At 44.7% G+C, this 19,910-nt stretch overlaps 3 protein-coding genes across 10 annotated transcripts in view; 1 reads left to right on the forward strand and 2 right to left on the reverse strand.

Moving 5' to 3' along the window:
• Positions 1 to 225: 225 nt before the first annotated feature.
• Positions 226 to 3,884, reverse strand: tmem60 (transmembrane protein 60). Of its 4 annotated transcripts, none has more exons than XM_077021628.1 (3): positions 2,820 to 3,532; positions 2,326 to 2,401; positions 226 to 1,816 (listed from the first exon to the last, which is right to left on the reverse strand). In XM_077021628.1, the coding sequence occupies exon 3, from the start codon at positions 1,777 to 1,779 to the stop codon at positions 1,375 to 1,377; it is 405 nt and encodes a 134-aa protein (XP_076877743.1). In that variant the 5' UTR covers positions 1,780 to 1,816; positions 2,326 to 2,401; positions 2,820 to 3,532; the 3' UTR covers positions 226 to 1,374. The 4 variants fall into 4 exon arrangements, with proteins under 4 accessions (XP_076877743.1, XP_076877742.1, XP_076877744.1 ...); XM_077021626.1 differs by lacking the exon at positions 226 to 1,816 and having other exon boundaries at positions 2,327 to 2,401; positions 2,820 to 3,132; positions 3,455 to 3,884; XM_077021627.1 differs by lacking the exon at positions 2,820 to 3,532 and having other exon boundaries at positions 2,326 to 2,481.
• Positions 3,885 to 6,591: 2,707 nt separating this feature from the next.
• The window catches only part of immp2l (inner mitochondrial membrane peptidase subunit 2), a 52,061-nt gene continuing 38,742 nt past the window's right edge, over positions 6,592 to 19,910 (reverse strand). For 3 of the 5 annotated variants that reach the window (XM_077021624.1, XM_077021623.1, XM_077021625.1), the window contains exons 4-6: positions 9,989 to 10,054; positions 8,723 to 8,825; positions 6,592 to 7,031 (exon numbers count right to left, since the gene is read on the reverse strand). In XM_077021624.1, coding sequence (XP_076877739.1) covers positions 6,885 to 7,031; positions 8,723 to 8,825; positions 9,989 to 10,054 — 316 coding nt within the window. In that variant the 3' untranslated portion in view covers positions 6,592 to 6,884. Of the gene's footprint in view, positions 7,032 to 8,722; positions 8,826 to 9,988; positions 10,055 to 14,611; positions 14,703 to 19,910 lie in introns of those variants that run through there. The other 2 variants (XR_013133973.1, XR_013133972.1) reach the window with 2 other exon arrangements.
• lrrn3a (leucine rich repeat neuronal 3a) lies at positions 11,524 to 19,828 on the forward strand. The gene is made up of 2 exons (XM_077021617.1): positions 11,524 to 11,824; positions 16,754 to 19,828. The coding sequence occupies exon 2, from the start codon at positions 17,090 to 17,092 to the stop codon at positions 19,163 to 19,165; it is 2,076 nt and encodes a 691-aa protein (XP_076877732.1). The 5' UTR covers positions 11,524 to 11,824; positions 16,754 to 17,089; the 3' UTR covers positions 19,166 to 19,828.

Below are 19,910 nucleotides of genomic sequence, written 5' to 3' on the forward strand. Positions count from 1 at the left end.
GATGAGTGGAGAACTGTTTACATGTCTGGCCTAAATGGCACTTAAAAAGTCAGCTACGCCTGTCTGGACAGCATCACATCCCCACTCCTGGAGCAGTTTCAAAGCAAGACCAAAAGGATGTAATAACGAAAAATAACCAACCTTTTCATTATCTCCAAGATATTTACAGGGACAGAAAAATACACTGTTGATTTTAGTAGAACACAGTAATTGAGCATACATTCGTTCAACAAGGTTATTTTAATTTTTATTTACAAATCACAAATTAGATGTTAAAGGTACTTGTGTGTAACTCCAGAACACAACCAATTTAAACAAGCCACTTTAAAAGTCTTTACTGGATTAGAGAACCTTTGTAAACAAAATTCCCTCCAGTTACATGCGATGAAAATATGAGACCTGCACAAAAAAACACAGCCTTCAAACTGACATCAACACACCCCACCCGCATAAGTGAGAGTACATTTCAAGAAGAACTGCCTTAAATAACAAATTAGTGCCAGAACAGAACCGTTCAGAGTTCAGTGCATTTGATTCCCATGGGAGACTGAAAAGATTCCAGTAACCCTCCGTCACCTTCCTGTAACCCTCAGTCACCTCCCAGTAACCCTCCGTCACCTTACGGTAACCCTCCCTTACCTTCTAGTAACCCTCCCCTACCTTCCAGTAACCCTCCGTCACCTTACGATAACCCTCAGTCGCCTTCCCGTAACCCTTCGTCATACTCCGGTAACCCTCCCCTACCTTACGGTAACCCTCAGTCACCTTCCAGAACGACTTATTTCACTTAATGCCAAGTTAGCTGAACTAGAATCTTCCATCTTTTGGAGAGCACCAAAGGAGATAAGCACTGTCAGTCAAGTGGTTTGCAGCTCTTCACAGGGAACTGAATTCATAAAGAATTCAAACAAATTACCAAATTAACAGTAGTTAATATAACACTGATTAGTATGCAACATACAGCATATTTGCACTGAAGAGCAGTTTTTAGTATGTTGAAAAACTTAGAAAACACCCTAATAGGTACTGAACACAAACCACAAAGAAAGCACAAGAATCTGTGACCTAAAACCCATAACACACCTTCATTTATTTTAAAGGTCCATCCACTCTGTTCAATCGCTTAAGCAAATCTTCAGAAATGTCTCCACTTCTTATGCAATAGCTTTTTGTGCTATTTAAACACAAATTGATACTTACAGAGGGGTGCAATGAAGCAGAATGACTCCTAAATCTGCTCGTCCCATCCCACAATACAACAATACAACATGGTAGACGGACAGATTTAGGAACCTTCCAGAAAATATACAAGTTAGAACAGATTGTAAGATAAGTGTCTTCCTGTTGGTCATGGGCGATTCATGTTATATATGCTCAGTCTCTTCGGAAGTGGAAGACACTGTATCCAAGTTCCACCATAGCACCACTGAGAAGCACCCAGAGAGGAACACACACAAAACTCAGCCAGATGTCTGCCAGGTGTTCCAACTTGGCACACAGCGTCAGGCAGAAGGCGAGCTTCAACAGAATGGCCACAAGGTACCACACGCGTCTCTTTAGGTTCTCTGCACCGTTGCGTGGGTCAAAGCCCGGCTTACAGCGCCCGGCCATTTTGACAACGAGCATGAGGAGGAGAATTGTGTCAAAAGCCCACACAGGGAGGAACACAAGGAACCAGCTCCACTGGATCTTCTCATCCAACTTGAGGACCAGCATAATGAGGAAGATGAGGCTGAAGATCCAGGTGAGGAGAACTCTCTGCGCCAGGGACATTCTCATTCAGAAAAGCAGGAGCTGCTCGGACTCAGTCTGAGAACTGGATAACAAAAAGTCCTGTCATACATTTCAGACATTTTAAGAAAGTCTACTTTCAAGAGATGATGTTCCTACTTTTAGCATGCATTTTAAAATAGCCACCTATAACTGTCTATAAATATATCATCTTAAATGATATTTTCATTCGTAAAGCAAAGTGGATATGAAGTACATTTGCAGTTGCTGGTTAAGTAAGAATATTACTTCTGTTTAAACAGTTTACCTTAGGGAATTAAACGCTTATCTTAAACCCTTTTTGAACTGGCGCTATTTGTTTTTTAATTAAACGATATTTACCGTTTTTATAGAACAAGTCGAGAGAGACGCGCAGGTGAGCAGCCCGGCGGGCCAGTGCGCATGCGCGCTGCTAGCGGGTTAGCTTGCTGCTCACAGTGCTCAAGCCCTTGAAAGTAAGCCAAATTATTTAACTAACACACTAATCCAGGTTTCACCGAAACTTACAAAATATTTTACCTAAAAGCAGTTAGCCTGGGTTTTTGTTTGGCTTACCAGGAACTAGAATTATTCCTTCATTTCGTACTCCTTCATCTCTGCCAGCTGGTTGTTTTCAAAACGTCGATTTCGACTGAAGAGAAAAACCGTCACAAACAGAGTTGGAAAGGCGCGTTGCGCCACCTAGTGTGAGGGAGTGTAAACACACTAACACACACAGGCGCTCAGCTCTATGTGGCTAAGTTTTTATCGTACCTGTATAGTTTACTTTTAGAATAAGTAAGCATACTGTATGATTAATTTAATGTAATTCTACAATGTTCAAATTAACCTTGGACACACTGACCATTTTATTCAACAACATATTAATTGCATATACGTATCTAGAAAACAAACACTTTGAACATTCTGTGGGTTTAATTTACGTATAAGTTCCCAGAGTTATACTATTAGACGAGAGAAGCCTGAAACCTCCTCTCCTCGGTTACATTTTGGTCTCCTGGCTCAAATATGTGAGCTGCGGCCATCTGTCGTTCTTTTCCTTGACGCACCAAAAGTTTCCATGACCTCCACTCGACCATCCTCGTGATCTGCATCTTCCAGCCAGAGCCTCAGCTCCACGTTTGTACGGTGCCCGTGGGCGCATCTCCCGGGCAGGCCGCTCGCTGCGGGCCCCATGGCGGCCCTACAGACGGAGCGGCGGTGCTGAGCGCTGAGCGCGTGGATCAGGACACACCGGCTGCACGGATCAGTGGCTGCAGCCCGGAGGCGCGCGCACAGCTCCCCGCATCTCCTCGGGCTTGCAGGGATCAGCCGCGTGCGCGTCCTCCGGGGGGTTGACCTGGTTCGGTTCGGCCGGTCTGCCTGCGGGCGCGGAACGTCTGCGTTCAGAAGCATTTCACACACAGCACGAACCCATCTCGGTCTGTGCTGGGACATATTTGGACGGCGAAGATTGAAGTTTCTTAGCCGAGTATTCAAAAACAGGCAAAGATACAATATTAAGCTCGCAGGCGTTAAAAGAGAATGAAGGTGGTCATGCTCAGTTCGAAGAAAACTTAAGTATTTAATCTGAGACTATGAAAGACAACAATTCTGTTTTGATTATTTGCTTTCCACTGAACCCATCAAATGCTAACACTTAGATAAAGGGTAGCAAGCTGACAAGGCTGTGGCTGACACGCACACTCTCCCGCGGTGTGCATGAGCTACACGTCCATTTGGGCTCGTGGTCTTGGGCCTCTCGGATTTGTGCTGTTGCAGGGCTGCTCATGTCTTTTCTGTGCATATTTTCATTCTGCATATGCACCATCAAAACTACATTCTTTATCAGATTGTTATCTTTCAAATAGCATTTTCCCCCAGTGGTGTAAACATACCTTATATTCTAGAATGCTATAAATTACTCAATGTTTCACTTGCAGTTAATTTAAATGCTTTTTCAGGCTATTGCTCAGTTTGACCACCAGAGGTCAGTGTATCCCAACTGTCTGCATTATTTGGAGCACAGAGCAAGGTTGACCTCATGGTTAGTATTCTCGCTATTCTGACAAGCCTAAATATATTATTTCATTACATACACTTCAAGTTACATTTTAATGGTTCCCCAGAATGATAATTAGCTTTTATAAAATCACAATAATACATTTTAATTGTAAGTGCTCCTCCCGCTGCAGAAGAGTTTAAACTACAAATATGTAAGTAAAAAAAAAAAAAAAAGAAAAGAAAAAAAAGTTTCAACATTGATATTTGAGTTCTCAATAAACCACCATTAGTGTATGAATTAAGACATTAGGCTTGTTTTTTTGTGCATCATATTCCGCATCACATTCCAAAACACAAATGCTTTGATCATATTACCACTGAGATTACCTCATATTACCACTGAGATTACCTCATATTACCACTGAGATCAAATCAGTCTTGCCTTGTCCTCAATTTTCCAATTTAAGACATACAACACATTTTCTCAGATGCCCTTGAGGTGGTAGGGATTGTGACAGAAACACTGACAAACAAAATCCTTGTCCAACTCTCTCTCTCACACACACACACACACACACACACACACAATAGTGATTCATGGAATTTGCCCATTATCCTTTGCAAATATCCAGTTGCACGTTATTGCAGGCTGCAGGGGATGACTAGACAACAGGTAACAATATCAGTATCCTTTCCTACATGCAGCTTATCAAGTGAAACCACACAACTGCACCCTGGCCCTGGAGTTGGACTGCACAAATTGGGTTTTAATTGGTTTTTCCCTAGTCCAAACCACAATGGGGTATTTAGATGGGCAAGAGATCTGGAATAAAAACACAGGGCCGGCAACAAGGGGGACATCAACATCTCCACATCTCCAGAAACATCTTCAGTTAAATTTAGTAACCCCCCCCCCCCTTTTCTCACTCCTATTGTCCTTGCTGTCCTGCTCTTTGCATTCTGCAGTGTTCATCCAGAATTCTGAAATTAGCATTTGGAACATCAAAACAGGACACGGTGGCTCTAAGGCAGGTTCCTCTCATCTATCCAACGCATCATCACCCATTAAAGGCGCTTAGGAATGTTTCATGCATATATTTTGAGAATTAAAGGTGGAAGATCACGTCCCGGAAACCGAACACATCAAGTTCTGCTGACCACAGCTGTGCAGTATCGGTCAGTGTCGACACTATAATGATATACTGGAGCCCAGACACTTCATGAGTTTGATTTGAATTCATTTAAAGAGTTTGTGTTTGCAGTGACTGGAATAATGAAAGTGAATGACCTTTGGCTCAGTTGTTTCATATTTTAGGAAGGTGACAACAGTAGCAGGTTTTATAATTCTTAAAAAAATGCACCAATTGTTTCATTCCATGTAATGTCTGTTCAACAGGTAATTGACACTTTGGTGTTTCTGTTGACATCTTGTTTTTTGTTTAAATTGTCCTTCGTTTTCCATTTTCATTACCTTTAAATTGGCATAGCGCAGTGCAACTGCACTTATGCTGTGGTAGCAATGAAACAGAAAATAAAACAGCTAGTAATCATTGGCCAGAACCCCCTCCGTGTTCCTGCAGCACAGCAGCCTGTGAAACGGCCCTTCTGGGCTGATGCTGCTCCAAGGTCCCGTGAGCCCGGACCGTGAGCCCGTCTTTATTTCATTAAAGCACCAGTGGCTGTGGGAGATATGCTACACCTCGTCCCTGAGCTGATGAATGTGTGTGTTTGAACAGCTCCATGAGAGAGACAGAGAGAGACAGAGAGAGAGAGAGACGGACTCACGATTCTACTCCAGTGTCTGTCCAGCACTGAAACAGTGCATCTTCTTTGCCTCTCTTAGGTAAATTCAATTTAGGATTCAATTTCTTCTGCGGTTGAGGTAATGTGGTTGTCATGTTCAATAAGAGATTGCTTCCTCTCTGAAGAGCTGCTTTTCTATACCAATAACCTGCTTTGACAGGTCTGTCCTGGGGGGGGGGGGGGGGTTATGAAGAAACAAAACCAAAGGAAAGCAAAACAAACCAAACTGGAAAACATTGAAAACATAACTTTGGCATTTGTGCAAGGCAACGTGTATACAACGCGCAACACGAAACTGCCTTTCACCATGCTGCGTGCGGGTGGAACCGAGCGTGTCCTTGAACCCGTTCAGGTTCAACGTCTCCCCGGCCTTGCTGCTAGCCGAGCTCTTCTGACACCTTCCCATTTTCCGTGCCTTTAAACTCCGAGGAGCGCCGGTGCAGGCTCAGCCCAGGCATGTGTTGATCTTATCGGAAGCTGGCGTGAAGACCCTGCACAGCCCTGTGGCCCCTAACATTAAGGCGCACCGAGATTAGAATCATGAAGGCTGAGGTCCCAAAGGAGACTGGATTTAACTCAAGTCTACCTGAATCCATAGCTGGGCCTTTTAAGGACACGTCTGTAATAGACGACATAAGATCAATAGTAAACCTGGACCACTGCTTCAGTCTGATTCCTTCATGCACACAGCAACCTTCCACTCAGGGCGGATGTAGGCGCATGTGTAACAGAATTCATTACAGCTCTCAGGTGGAAATACAGAATCCTGTGTGATTAACTATGCAGCCTTTGCATCTATAAAAATTAGTCAGATTGTTTAGTTATTTTTGGGTAATTAGACTTGATGGAGTTAGGTTGGTTATATCTCTGTGTTCACTTAATATGAAGAAGCCAGTGTGTCCCAGTGTGTTTTCTAAATATAATAAATTAACTTGTCAGTCACTATTAAGCCAATAAAACACTGGCTGGTGGCCAAGTGTTAAAAAACCCTTTTGTATAAGCCAGAGAAAATAAGTTCTCAGTTATCAGGAAAAATGACTATATGTGTGTTATTTATTTCTTTTAACAGGGTACAGATGAAATTCACCTCTTGATTGGGGGTTGGGAAGTCGAAAGGTTCATAAGCATTTTCACAGTGTTCCAAAGTTACATTTCTACACTCCTCTTTAAATTACACAATAAAAAATTAAACTCTTGCCACAACTGGCAATCTAGCAGGTTATAGACATTTTTGACCACTGAACTAGCTTGCCAGTTTTCAGCCAGCGTTTCAGTATCTGTAGTCCAGGTTCCTGTATGTTGCCGTGTGGTGGTCTAAATGGTTCCTGCTAGTCTTCGTCATAGTCGTCGTCGTCTGATCCGCCCCAGCTGACCAGAGGTCTGCGGTTGGCCGGCACACACGGCTGGATCCTCTGCCAGCGTTTTGGGGGCCAGATGATGTGGGAGGCTCTGCCGTGGATGAGTCCGAGGGACACCTGAGGAGAGGCCTTCCTGTTTAATGGCCCTTTGAGACAGAGGCCGTAAACAACTACCATAATAAAATGAATAATAATAATAAAAAGCTCTTGATCCATGAATTCTGACAAGCCATAAATGCAAGACAGAAACATAGAACCAGCCACACAATTATTTATAAAGCATTAGCCATTTTTCATTTTCAAGTTTGAACATTTTCAAGTTTTGACATTTTCAGGCTTTAACGTTTCCTTCTGGCAAACTCAATACAAAGTTATCAATCTGTCAGCTGGAAGTGACCGAGAGGCCCACGCTGGCTGGTGGCCGCCCGCCCCGGAGGCCTTCCCCAGTTCACCCTCTCCTCAAATAGTTCCCCTCAAAGGCTTTTTGCAAATACCCTGCTGGGATGGAGAGGATGAGAGGGGAGCTAATACCAGGAGCTGGGGAGGGAGGTGGGGACAGGCGAGGGGTGTCTCCTAATCCTGGGATTCAGGGGGCGGGGCATCTGAGCTGAGCCCCCGGCACTACCCCGCTAAATGCTTTATGGGCCGCCGCAGTAAGTCCTGACTAGGCCTCGTCTGACGTGGAGTCACTGCGCAGAGCTTTAGCCAGACAACCTTTAAGCAGTCAAAAGGCTGAATGCTTATGCACACAAGAGAATTGGTTCCCTGCAGGAGATTTGGAGCTGGAACCCACAGGCCTTCTGGGATATGTGAGGTTGATAAATGCTCTTCTCTTCTGAGAAGGCCAAGTCTGCTCCAAGCGACAAAGTGCAGAATGGAGCCTCTGACGTACTCAGGGCTCACTACCCACTGAACTGAACAAAGCAGGCCAGTACAATGGTCTGACAAGTCGACAGGTCTTTAAAAGATTATCAATAGAGTCTTTTCTGTGTTTGTTGTGTTTCTAGATTATGTATGGATAAAAAGAAATAACCACTCCCCCCTTTTCTCTTCTCATTCTCACCCATCCTGTCTTTAGTGATGCATGAGCTGACGCCCCTTACGCACGACTGCACGCTGCACCAATCGTTCCTGCACGAGGACACGGAACAGAGAGCCCAGAAGTGTTGACTCTGGTGAGAAACGGACTCGTTTGCCTCCAGACACGAAGCATCATTTTAAAAAGTGCCGGAGGATAAACAGCGCAACCTCTCCAGGAGCCTGGGGAGACGGCAGGGAGACGGTGGCGCCGAGACCTCGGAGATCAGACGAACCCAGACGGCTTGCGTCTCGATGGGTTGTAACCCAAATGAGGCCCTACGCTACAAGCAGCAGAATATCAAAAAAGCTTTTCTGGAGGAGAAAAAAAACCTCTGACAGATACAGGAACTGCTGTCGCCCTCTTGAGTGTACGGAATTAAAGCAGAGAAAAATGCAGAGTAACAAGGCAGTGTTCTCTCCTCTAATGTATTTAAAGGACTCAGAGAGCCAGAGAGCCAGTCCCACAGAATCTCCTGGTTCAGTGGTCCCGCACCACAGCGAGGCTGTCAACAAACGCCCTGGGAAACTATCATCTTTGTCTCATGCTCTTTAAATGTTCATTTTCCGTTCGTTTCTTGGATCAGCAAATTCATTCTTCTGTTCCTTTGCTAACACAAACAAGCCAAAAAAGAAGACACAATTGTACTAGCAGAATCATAAATGCTGGTCATTCCTTAGCCAATGAAAGGTGAATATTCATTGTTATGTAAGACACACGTCTCATTTACCGGTCCAAAAGTGTTGCTGTCAAAGCTGTGTCCATAATGATCTCCCTCGATCCACAGATGTCCGTCTGGAATTCTTACGTAACGATTTTTATAGCCCAGAGTCCTGACAACAGAGCAAAGCGCTGGAGTTCAATGGATTTCTTTTACAAGCCAAGGACTGGCATTAGTGACCAGACATAATACAATGAAAAAGAAGAATGTTACACATTACAGGGCTGATATATGACACCGGACCAGGCACAATATACTTCTCAGTTTTATCTCCAACTTTAATATTAAAAGAATAATTAACATCCAATCACCAAGGCTGATCTATTTTTCCTTGGCGAACTTGAGATGAATGCCAATGTCTCATATCCATCTCATATCTGTAGTGCTGTGGGTCTGAATAAACTCACATTTTCACTCAGGAATCAGATGTTCACATAGGACACACATCTTCATCTGTGGTCACTCAGAAACCACCACTCTTTACTTAGTGGTCAGTACGCCAAACTAACCTACTGTATGTGGTGAACTGCTGACATATTAGGCTCAAAACAAGCTCTTTGTCTCAAACATCTTTTGACAGGCAAGCGATTTATGACCCTTAAAACGTTTTGTTATGAGTACAAAATATGTTATGAGTTTATAAGAATGTTTCAAAAGTTAATATAATGGTAATAAAACCTCCTATTATTATTGTTCTCGAAGCCTAAAATAAAGCATAATGCAACGCTGTGTCTGGTGTTCACAGACAACGCTGACAGCACCGCCTATGCTAAATGGCACTGCATCCAATTGATGGGGTCTAAGGAGTCATTAAACCGCTTCTTTCAGCTCCCACGGCGCCCCACTAAAGACCATTTCATTAAACCTCCCCTATGTATCTCCCAACCATTGTGACGTTAATCAACTTCATAGACCCATCAGGGCTGCCGTTTTAGCTGCTAATCGAACGATCACCTTGAGCTGAGACACAGATGAGTACAGGAAGTTTAATGAGAAGTGTGGCCATTAATCCGCATGCGCCGGGGCTCGGAGCTCACGATGGACGTGTCAGGACTGGGTTATTACACGTGATCACAGCTGTTATGTAGTTTGTTCTCAGAAGTGCCTGACATAATCCCAAAGACATTAAATGCAGTAAAAGTATGAGTCATTTACTAACTGAAAATCTCCCCAAGCGACTGTGTGCTACACTGCGTGGTGTACAGCACCACAAACAGGGCCAACGGACGCACACTACATCTTGGAATAACGAAGATATTAATAAAGTCGACTTACTTGATGAAGTCTCCCTCAAGACCAATGACGCGCTTAATGATCTTCTGTTTAGGGTTCTTGGGGGATCTGCAGGAAAAAAACTGATCTTAGAGGAATAACACTTCCTCAATAACGTCCACCACAACATCTATCATAATTTGCCTAAATATGTCATTAGGGAAAATTATATATCCGTTCAGCATTTTGATAAAATACCTCTGCTAAATGAGGTCTAAACACGAGGAACGCTATGGACTTCAAAGGACTTCAAAGAAAACCTCTAAGAATTGTTTTTATTAATAAATCTCTTTTCGATATGTTCTTTGGTCTTTTAGATACTTTCCTTGATCTTTTATCTGACCTTAAAAGCTACTAATAAATGCAAGCAGAAAAAGACTCTGGAATACAAGTCACTGATCCTAATGGCAAGCTATTCAGTGGAAACCCTCCCATACAGACAGCAGGGTTTCTTTTGATAGGCCTTCTAACACACTGCTTATCTGGTATCTTGTCAGGATTTGCCCATTATTTCAGGGTAAACAGCTCAACAAGATGGTCCTTCTGAGTCACAAGAAATAAAAAAACTCATAGAAAATAACTAAGTAAGCAAGTACATAAGCACTCGGAAGGTGAACCAGACCAACCAGGAACGCCAGCAATGCCACAACAGCCGGGCCCTACCAGGCCCATGTCTTGGGTACAGACATGACCATGCCAGATGCACTCGGACTACATTCCTGCACCTCCAGATGTGACCGTTCCTGTAAGGCTGTTTGGAGGCTTCACCCTGAAGTTCAGGATGATCACCTGCCACTCAACATCACCCCGTTTCTCTGCCAAGACGGTTCTGGCTCTCAGCAAGACCACCAATGCCATCCGTCACTCATACTGCCAGGGTTACAAAGGGAAAGCACAGACAGTGAAACAGCAGGATGAAACTGTAGGAAACAGGAGTCTGTGTGTGATTTACTGAAATACTGAACTACCTGTAAGGACAACCATTCATTTTTGAAGACGATATAGATTTTTTTCTCAAAACCAATGTTGTATTACAGAACTTCAAATAAACAATTTAGAGGTTGGATAAAAAGATCTGATATGAAAAGATATGATAAACTGTTTAGGGGGTCACAACAGTAGGACTGCATCTAGTTTGATCTCGGGCTGCATGGCACCTTACGGACGGCGTCCTAAGAGGGACATCTGCTAACGGAACACTGCACAGAGCAAAGTTTCGCCACACAGGAAGACGCGGAGGGAAAGAGAGAGAGAACAGGGCTGAAGGATAAAGAGAGACAAACAGAAGCAGAGTGGGAGAATGGAAGAAGCAAACAAGAGCTACACTGCGTGACTCCTCCCCCCCCCCCCACCCTCCTCCACCCCCCCACTTTCCTCCACCCCCCCATTTCTAAACTAGACCTCTCACAGTGCTCTGCCGTGACTGACAGCTTTGCTCATCCAACCAGCTTAGAGCGAATGCTTGGAAGACGGGCGGTGATTCGTCGGTCCTCGGGGGGGGGGGGTTTACACGTGCGCGTGTGGATGTGTGCGTGTCTGGTCAGGAGCAGAACGCGGACAGTGGCGTTTGAGAGGCGGACGGAACACACACTCCAGCTACACTCTCAGTGTTTTCAGCGTTTCAGTCAGAGCGAGAGAGGCAGGAAGGAGAGAGAGAGGGAGAAAGGGAGAGAGAGAGAGAGAGAGAGAGGAGCACTGGCACGCTCACAGCAAACCCCGCCGCTCCGTGTCAGAGGCAGGCTGGCGGATCGTAGAGCTGATCACGGAGAGCTGAGCTGCAGCCGCTGACCACGGCGAAGGCTGGAATACGTCTCCAGGCACGGAGGAGATCTCTCCATGGTAAGTTCACATCTCCTCTCTTCGTATGAGTCATGGCTTTGTGATTAGGGGGTTGAGCGGCATGACGCTGCGGAGGTAAGGCTTCCGAGCTGAACAGAACCCCCCCCCCCCCCCCCCCCCCCCCTCCAAAAAAAAACCCCAACCCCCCCGTCAAAGAAGGTGCATTGTTATTTTTCGGACCTGTGGGAGCATCACGGCTCCCTTGTTTTCTTCTCCTGCGTGTGCATGTGGTTTGATGCGATGACGATGACGAGCAGTCAGATGCGCTCCACAGGTATGAAGGAGAACGATGATTGCTGGGAACGATGTGTCATGGTGTGGGAAGGGAACCGAATTTGGGCTCTGAAAGTCGGCGTGGGAGACATGTCAAATGTCCCCATGCTGAAGGACCACTAGCGTTGAGGCACTTGGGTGACAAGAACAGATTTTGGGAGCCAACTGCAAGAAAAATGTATCTGTTCTACAAAAAATGCACAAATGGAAAGTAAATGAAAAGCCACATATCTGTAACACAAATATACATGAGAGAAACTTTCAAAAGGCACCTGAATGGTAAATTCTTAAATTAATATTCATATTAAACTGTATTTGATTTGTACCTCCTCGACTGTGGTTTAATACCTGAGTTTTGTACTGCAGATGTGAAAGGCTTTTCATTCACTCTGAGCGAATCTTTGGGACTTTAGCACACACTCGCATACAAACACTCACATTCACGCAGACACACACACCCTAACACGCAGACACACACACCCTAACACGCAGCTTTAGCTGCATGCTGCCCCTCTGAACTGCCCAGCGGTCTCCCCCAACGCCTACAGCAACCGCGCCGCTCCGGCAAATGGAAACATGCCTGCCGCTGTCCACCTGAGCTCCTCCCCCTTCTCTCCGGCCAGGCGGTCACACGGACGCACATTTGCATAGAACTACGGCCCCCCGTGTCGCTGGGTTCAGTGTGGGCATTTCTGCGTGGCACTCGGGGCACTGCGTCGCCGACGGCGACCTTCGTTCCTGGGTCTCGCCGCGGGCTAGCAGACCTCAGAAGCTTCAGGGAACATGCCAACGTCAGAACGTTGTTTAGTGCACGCGGCCGCCGAGTTTGGCCTTCTGAATGTGGAGGACGAGTAGCCTTCCTCGAGTCAGGATATGATCCGTCTGGCTTAAATGTGTGTCACGCTGCACTCTGGTACACCCTTAAACATCTCTGGATGATACAGATTATAAAAGGCTGCGTACACATCCATCCAGAGTCTACAGACCAGACAGCGGCTGGAGAATCTCTGATGCAGCTCAAAGTGGACGGTGGTAAAGGTTGGGCTTGTGTAATCACCTCTGGAGGTTAAAGTCTGGTCACCTGTTTGCTCAATCGCAGAGCAGGTTAAGAACCTCAAATGTGCAAAACCACAAAACGCAAGAGACTGAAGGTGCCGGAGGCAGAGAGAGAGAGAGAGGGGGGGGGGGGAGGGGGGGGGGGGGGAGAAGAGATGAGGATGAGAGAGAAAGGTGGACAGCACGTTCCTTTGAAATATATTCATCATATTCAAACAGAGAGATGAGGTTTGGTGTGGTGTTGTGGGTGAGAAAGGGCCAGAGAGTGAGAATACGCATGAAAACCATAGAAGCAGCAGGAAAGATATCCAAGCCCAACACAGAAATTAATAAGAGCGTGTGCAGAAATAAGTGAAATATCCACAGGGATCCTGTCAGCCGTAGTGAAGCGTAATTAATAGCGATCGTGCTGCATATTTGCTAGCCGAGCAGAAGAGACGAGGGAGCTGAGGTGTGTTATTTGTCCCTTTATCAGCACTGGGGCTTTGCTCATTCTGGGATACTACATGTCGAAACTCTAAAGAAAAAAGACTCCTCATAAATCCTACCACGCCGCACAACACAAGTGTTTGTAAAATGAACAATGAAGCAAGACGCTGTTCTATCAGCACAGTGGAGGAAAATGTGCTTTTGACTAGAACACTGTAGAAAATAATCATGTTTCCTAAAAGGTTATGGTGATACTGACCATTGCTGAAAGTCTCAGACAGGCACCCGTAGCTTGTTAAGGTGGAGGTGTTAATTTGCATAGCTGTAATTACTGCAGTGCTGAAGGATTACTGTAGTGTTGGTGATGAAGAATCTTGAGTCAAACAAGAGGGTTAGACGTACTGCTAGCGTCCCACATGAGGTCCTCTCTCTGCCAAAGTGTCTGTTGTTACTGTGCATTAAAGGCAAGCATCATCATTTCAGGTGCAAAGAACTTCCGACTGAACGTGCTTGAGTTTCACAGCAAATCTCCCTACAGGCTCTGTTCTGGGGTGACAGGTCCATGCTATGGCCCATAAACTGTGGAACTGCCTGGCCCAATATTTACGTGACTGCTCAGACGTTTCTTCATTTAAAACTGCACTAAAAAGCCAAGACTTTGTCCTGCACTATGCTGTCAATAACTCTGGGATTTATAGTTTGTTGTTTATCCATTTGTACTTGTGTTCATTTTTCAGTTGTTCGTTTTTTGTTGTTTTTGTTTTAATTCACTTTGTGGTTCCTTCAGGTTCCTCCACATAAAACTGTTGTTTGACATCTTAAAGGCTTAGATACATTTTCCTTGATCTCTACCGCTACAGAAGACCCATCACAACAGACGTACAGTATATCGGTTGCTTCACCAACACAAGCCAGAATGTAGCATTCATTTTTCTGCCTTAGCTCCAGTTTACTTTACTTAAAAAAGCTGAATGAGATCAGGAACTGGATCTGTGGTATAAACAAACATCTGCACGGTGTCGGTGTCACCTTCGGTTCTGCTAATCCCCTCTTCCTTCGTATTGTCCTCCCCGATACGCAGCAGACGGACTACGGCCAAGCAGTTTCTCACTCCGGGCTTCTGAATAAAACATAGCAAAGCAGGGCTGCTTTATGTGCTGCTGAATTAGTGCCTCAGAGAAACGCGCAGGGCTGGGATTCTGATAAGTGCTTCTCTCTATAAATGTAGAACTACGATTTTGACATATTGCTGTATATCAGAGGCTATAAATGTCTACAAAACAAAGAAGAAGTTGCTTTGTAAATTAGGGACGGACATAAAAGTTCCATGTAGAAATGTCCCAGGCATTTCTAAAACCGCTGTGCTGATCATCACTGGAGTCATAAATCATCACTGGACTTCCAAATGTATTAATGCGTAATTGTTATAGATTTTATAGTGCTTTATAAACAAGAGTCTTATTAACATAAGGCATAAAACAGTTTAAAAGATACAAAAACAAATACAAGAGGTAAAAACAAAACAGCTGAGAAAAAACCCAAATACCCAACTAAAACATTTACCCAAAGACAAGACTTAACTACTCAGAAACATGTACAGCATGCAATGCAGAATTAGAGAATTTCCACCCACTCAGGTCTCATTCCCGCTAAACGGAGTGAACGCAACATTATGCAGCAGGCAGGGAAGGTTTGGCGTACTCACAGGTAGCAAACAAACAGGAACTCATTTGATTACTGTGTTTGTGAGCCTCAGTGGGGCAAAGGGTTTGTGCAGAAGAGAAAGACAGAAAATTGCACAAACTGGATGTGGATGTACATATCACAATGCTTTGGTCCCCTCGTGTTTAATAGTTGTTAACTTAGCAAGGACACTAAGAGGAGGAGGCTGTACAATGCAAGGTTCACTTGTATATAACATATGAAGATGCGTTTTAAAATATTATATGCCATCATTACATCTTTGATGACCTGTGCCACTTTACTATAATCGCAATCAGTACAGAAAGTTCCTGGTCCGTTGCCTTAGCGCAGATTAAACCAGGTCTCTGCCTTAAACAGATGGCCATACGGGGAAAAAAAGAAGGGGGAGAAAAAATAAATAAATAAGCCATGCTCCCACCTGCCCATGTTGACTCATTGCCATAAGCAGTCTAATGTATGCCTACTGTCATTGGAGGGGGGGGGGGGGGGGGGGGGGGGGGGGGGTGCAAAGATGCTCCTGCAGTAAAAGTGACAGCTTCATCTAACACTGGCATGGAGTGGTAAGACTTCTGCCCTCAAGGTTACAAATGAAGCAGAATATGGATGTATGGCGCCAGCACAGCACATACTCGTACCTGGAGCAGCTTTCTTTCAGGTCCTTTTGCATAGCAGAACTGCACCAAGCACTAGGGGCCTCAGCGAACTGCTCTAGACCCGAAACAAGCAATGGGCCACAGTCTGTGGAATAAGTGTGTGCGACATATTGTTTATAGTCAGCAACTATTTAAAAAGGTGTTTAGTTTCTCGCTATTATGCTTCGCCAGGCTGCTTCCTTACAATAATGTGCAAGGCAACGTAAAATCAGTTAAGACAGAGAGTGCGTTTAAGGCCTGATTCTGTCCCACCCAGAGAGGAGCACGTGTGTCCTGCCCAACAGCAGGTGTCACAGCAGGTTCAGTTGCTTATTACTATGACCAGTGGTGTGAAATAATTGCCTCTCGGTTCTTTCAGCTGCTTTTGATGACTATATTGCAATATATAAACAATACTCAGTAGACCATAACTGCTTACAGTTATTAAATAAAATACAATTTGGCATTTGACTCACAAATAAATAGTTAACAGTCAAGCAGGGTAAAGGTTACACATTTTGATAAATAGGCTATGGTATAAAATAGTGAAAAACAGTATGAAAATGCTGCCACACAACCCTGTTGAGCAGAGATTCAAACAGATAATGAGAAACCCTGGTTATTTTAGTTTATCAGAGGAAGTGTCCATGACGAGGTGATGAATGAGGCTGAAGCCACCATAGTTTATTTTCTGTTTGCAAGAGGGGGGAAAAAGCAATAAAAATCTCACTAGACATCAATATTTTTCAATATTCTTAAATGCCAATACTGTTCAGCCTTCCCTGTAATGTGACATTGTATTCATTACATTTCTCCTGTCTCCTATTTTCTGCAGATGGAAATTGATGTGTGTGACTGATTGAGGATAACAACAGTGAGATACGGAGGGATGCGTCCCCTGCAGAAACCCCAGCTGCCTGCCATTTCCACTCCCCAAAGGATACACTGACCTTCACATGCGCAGTCAGCCTGACAACCTCACCCCAGGTAAACCGAAAGGTTGCTCCTCGCGGCCAAGGACAACACAAAAAGAAACCAACGCTTCAGGGACTTGGTGTCAGCAGAAAAAAAAAACTGTGTTGTCACAGTAACAAATGACACTGATTTTGTGAAGTTAACAACACTAAACTCCAATAAGGACGACTTACTTGCTGAGGGGAAGAAGGCCAAGATGACAGACCCACTGTTTGTGGTTTGTTTGTTAGCAGGACTAGCACTGACCGGTTCTGTCTATTCTGCTGAGTCATGTCCCCAGCAGTGTCAATGTGGGATTCGTCCCTGGTTCTCTCCTTCATCTATTTACATGGAGGTCCAAACTGTGGACTGTAATGATCTAGGACTTCAAGCTCTTCCGGAAAAGCTACCTTCAGACACACAGGTGCTACTGTCACAGAGCAACAACATTGCCAAGATTGACAAACCTTTAAATAACTTGGCCAACCTAACTGAAGTGGACCTGTCTCAGAACAACATATCTTCTCTTAGTGATATCTATCTAGGTCATCTCTCTCAACTGTTGTCATTGCATGTGGAAGAAAACTGGATTAGCATTCTTCATGACAACTGCCTTACACACTTACCAAACCTTCAGGAGCTCTATATCAACCATAACCTACTCTCTCAGATCAGTCCTGGGGCTTTTCAAGGACTCCATAGTCTTCTGAGGCTCCACCTCAACTCAAACCAACTCAGGGTGATCAGAAAAGAGTGGTTCCATGCTCTTAGCCAACTGGAGATTTTGATGATAGGGGAAAATCCAATTGCTCAAATACAAGATATGAATTTTGAGCAACTTTCCAATCTCCGCAGTCTTGTCCTAGCCAGAATGAACCTTACTCAAATTCCTGATAATGCTTTGCTAGGTCTCGATAAATTGGAGAGCATCTCATTTTATGACAACAAATTTACAAAAGTACCCCAAGCGGCTCTGAGAAAAGTCCACTCCCTCAGATTTCTGGACCTCAATAAGAATCCCATTGAGCGAATCCGTCGAGGCGACTTTGTGGACATGATCCATATGAAAGAGTTAGGCATCAACAGCATGCCAGCGCTGATTTCAATCGATGGTTTTGCCGTCACCAACCTTCCTGAGCTAACGAAGATCGAGGCGACCAACAACCCCCGGCTGTCCTACATTCACCCCAACGCTTTCTTTAAGCTGCCCAGGCTTGAAACCCTGATGCTGAACAATAATGCCCTCAGTGCACTGCATGGTGTCACAGTAGAGTCTTTGCCCAGCCTCCAGGAACTAAGCTTGCATTCCAATCCAATCTACTGCGATTGCGTCGTTCGCTGGATCAACACAAACAAAACCAAGATCCGCTTCATGGAGTCTGATGCTCTGCTGTGCACGGGACCTCCAGAGTTCGAAGGTCGACAAGTCCGACACGTGCACTTCCGTGAAATGGTGGACACGTGCCTCCCAGTCATCGCTCCAGAAAGCCTTCCAGAACTCGTCAGAGTGGGTAGTGGGCACGCGGTGTCCTTCCACTGCAGGGCATTCGCAGATCCAGATCCAGAGATTTACTGGATCAACCCTTCAGGAGAAAAAATCCTTCCAAGAATGGCTTCAAGCAAGTATTTCATGCATCCCGAGGGAACGCTTGACATATATGGCATTTCAGAGGACGAGGCAGGCCAGTACACCTGCATTGTGCACAACCTTATAGGGGCAGACATGAGGTCTGTTTCCGTGGTAGTAAATGGTTTCTTTCCACAACCTTCAAACGGATCTTTACATGTACAAACCGAGGCGATACAGTCACATTCTGTGAAGGTTTCTTGGGTGCCTCCGAAGAGCAGCTTTGTGTCAAACATCAAGTGGTCAAACATCAAATCTGTGTCAAACCACCGTTCCCTACAGTTCACAGCAAGTGTGCCTTCTGATGTTAAAGTGTTCAATCTCACGCATTTGCACCCACTGACACAGTACGAGGTGTGCGTAGAAATTACGGATTTGCAAAAGGGGCATTTGAGAAATTGTATAAATGTCAGTACAACAGAGCAAGCGACTGCAGTGGGGAAGTCTGACAAGAGAGAAGTGGTGATGATCAAAGCCATTAGTCTGCTTTTCATTGCGTCTGCTGTTGCCTGTTCACTTGTCTACATGTCTCTAAGGAGTGATCGTCCCTACAGAAAGTTGGGCGCTGACCCGGCAGGGACGACCCTGCTGCGCTCGAGCCCCTGTGCCATCTGCAGGCATGAAGAGAACGCCACATCAACAGACTTCACGAACGCCGCCGTCTAATAACATGAAACACCCAGGAACACGATGAGATGGGATGCGACGGACACAAAAGACGTGTGACTGACTATCCCAGTGAAACCGCTAGACGGCTGCAGAATGGATTCAGAGGTGTTCAGGTGTAGTTCCAGAACATTCTGTGACACTGACGTCGTCTCCGCTTAAAACCTCCTTTAGTGTAAATGTCACACGTGGGAATCAATATGGCCCAGATTGGGCTGCCTGGTGAGGGAGGGGCTGTTTCTTCAGGCAGAATCAAGGTACAGAGCATAAGAGGCTGCATCAGATGCCTGACTGTTCACGTATAATTCAAAGCCATAGTGGCTTTAGTTTCTATTGTGGGCTTGTAGCAATACTAAATACTATTTGTTCTGTTTCAGTGGGAAAATAAACTAAGTAAACTTTATGATGGACTACATTCATAGAATAGATCACAAAATTATACAGAACATGTACAACACTTTGTGACAAAAAATACATTTATACTGAAAACCACAAACTGGTGTTCTTATTAAAAGGTGTCTGATATCGTAAACAGCATAAACATATTGCTGCTACCGAAATCTGTGCAAAAAATAAACCTGTTTATCTCAGAAAGGCGATGAACATTTTTTAATGACATTGGGATCTCAATGTTGAACTGGTCTCTTTTTAAACACGACCACAAATGTCACACTTTGCTTCAAAAACTCAGCATCACAAATATTTGCTCACCACCATATTAACTTCAAAGAATAAACAGTTCTAT

Source organism: Brachyhypopomus gauderio, chromosome 11 (assembly GCF_052324685.1).
Source record: "Brachyhypopomus gauderio isolate BG-103 chromosome 11, BGAUD_0.2, whole genome shotgun sequence".
NCBI classification, from domain to species: domain Eukaryota; kingdom Metazoa; phylum Chordata; class Actinopteri; order Gymnotiformes; family Hypopomidae; genus Brachyhypopomus; species Brachyhypopomus gauderio.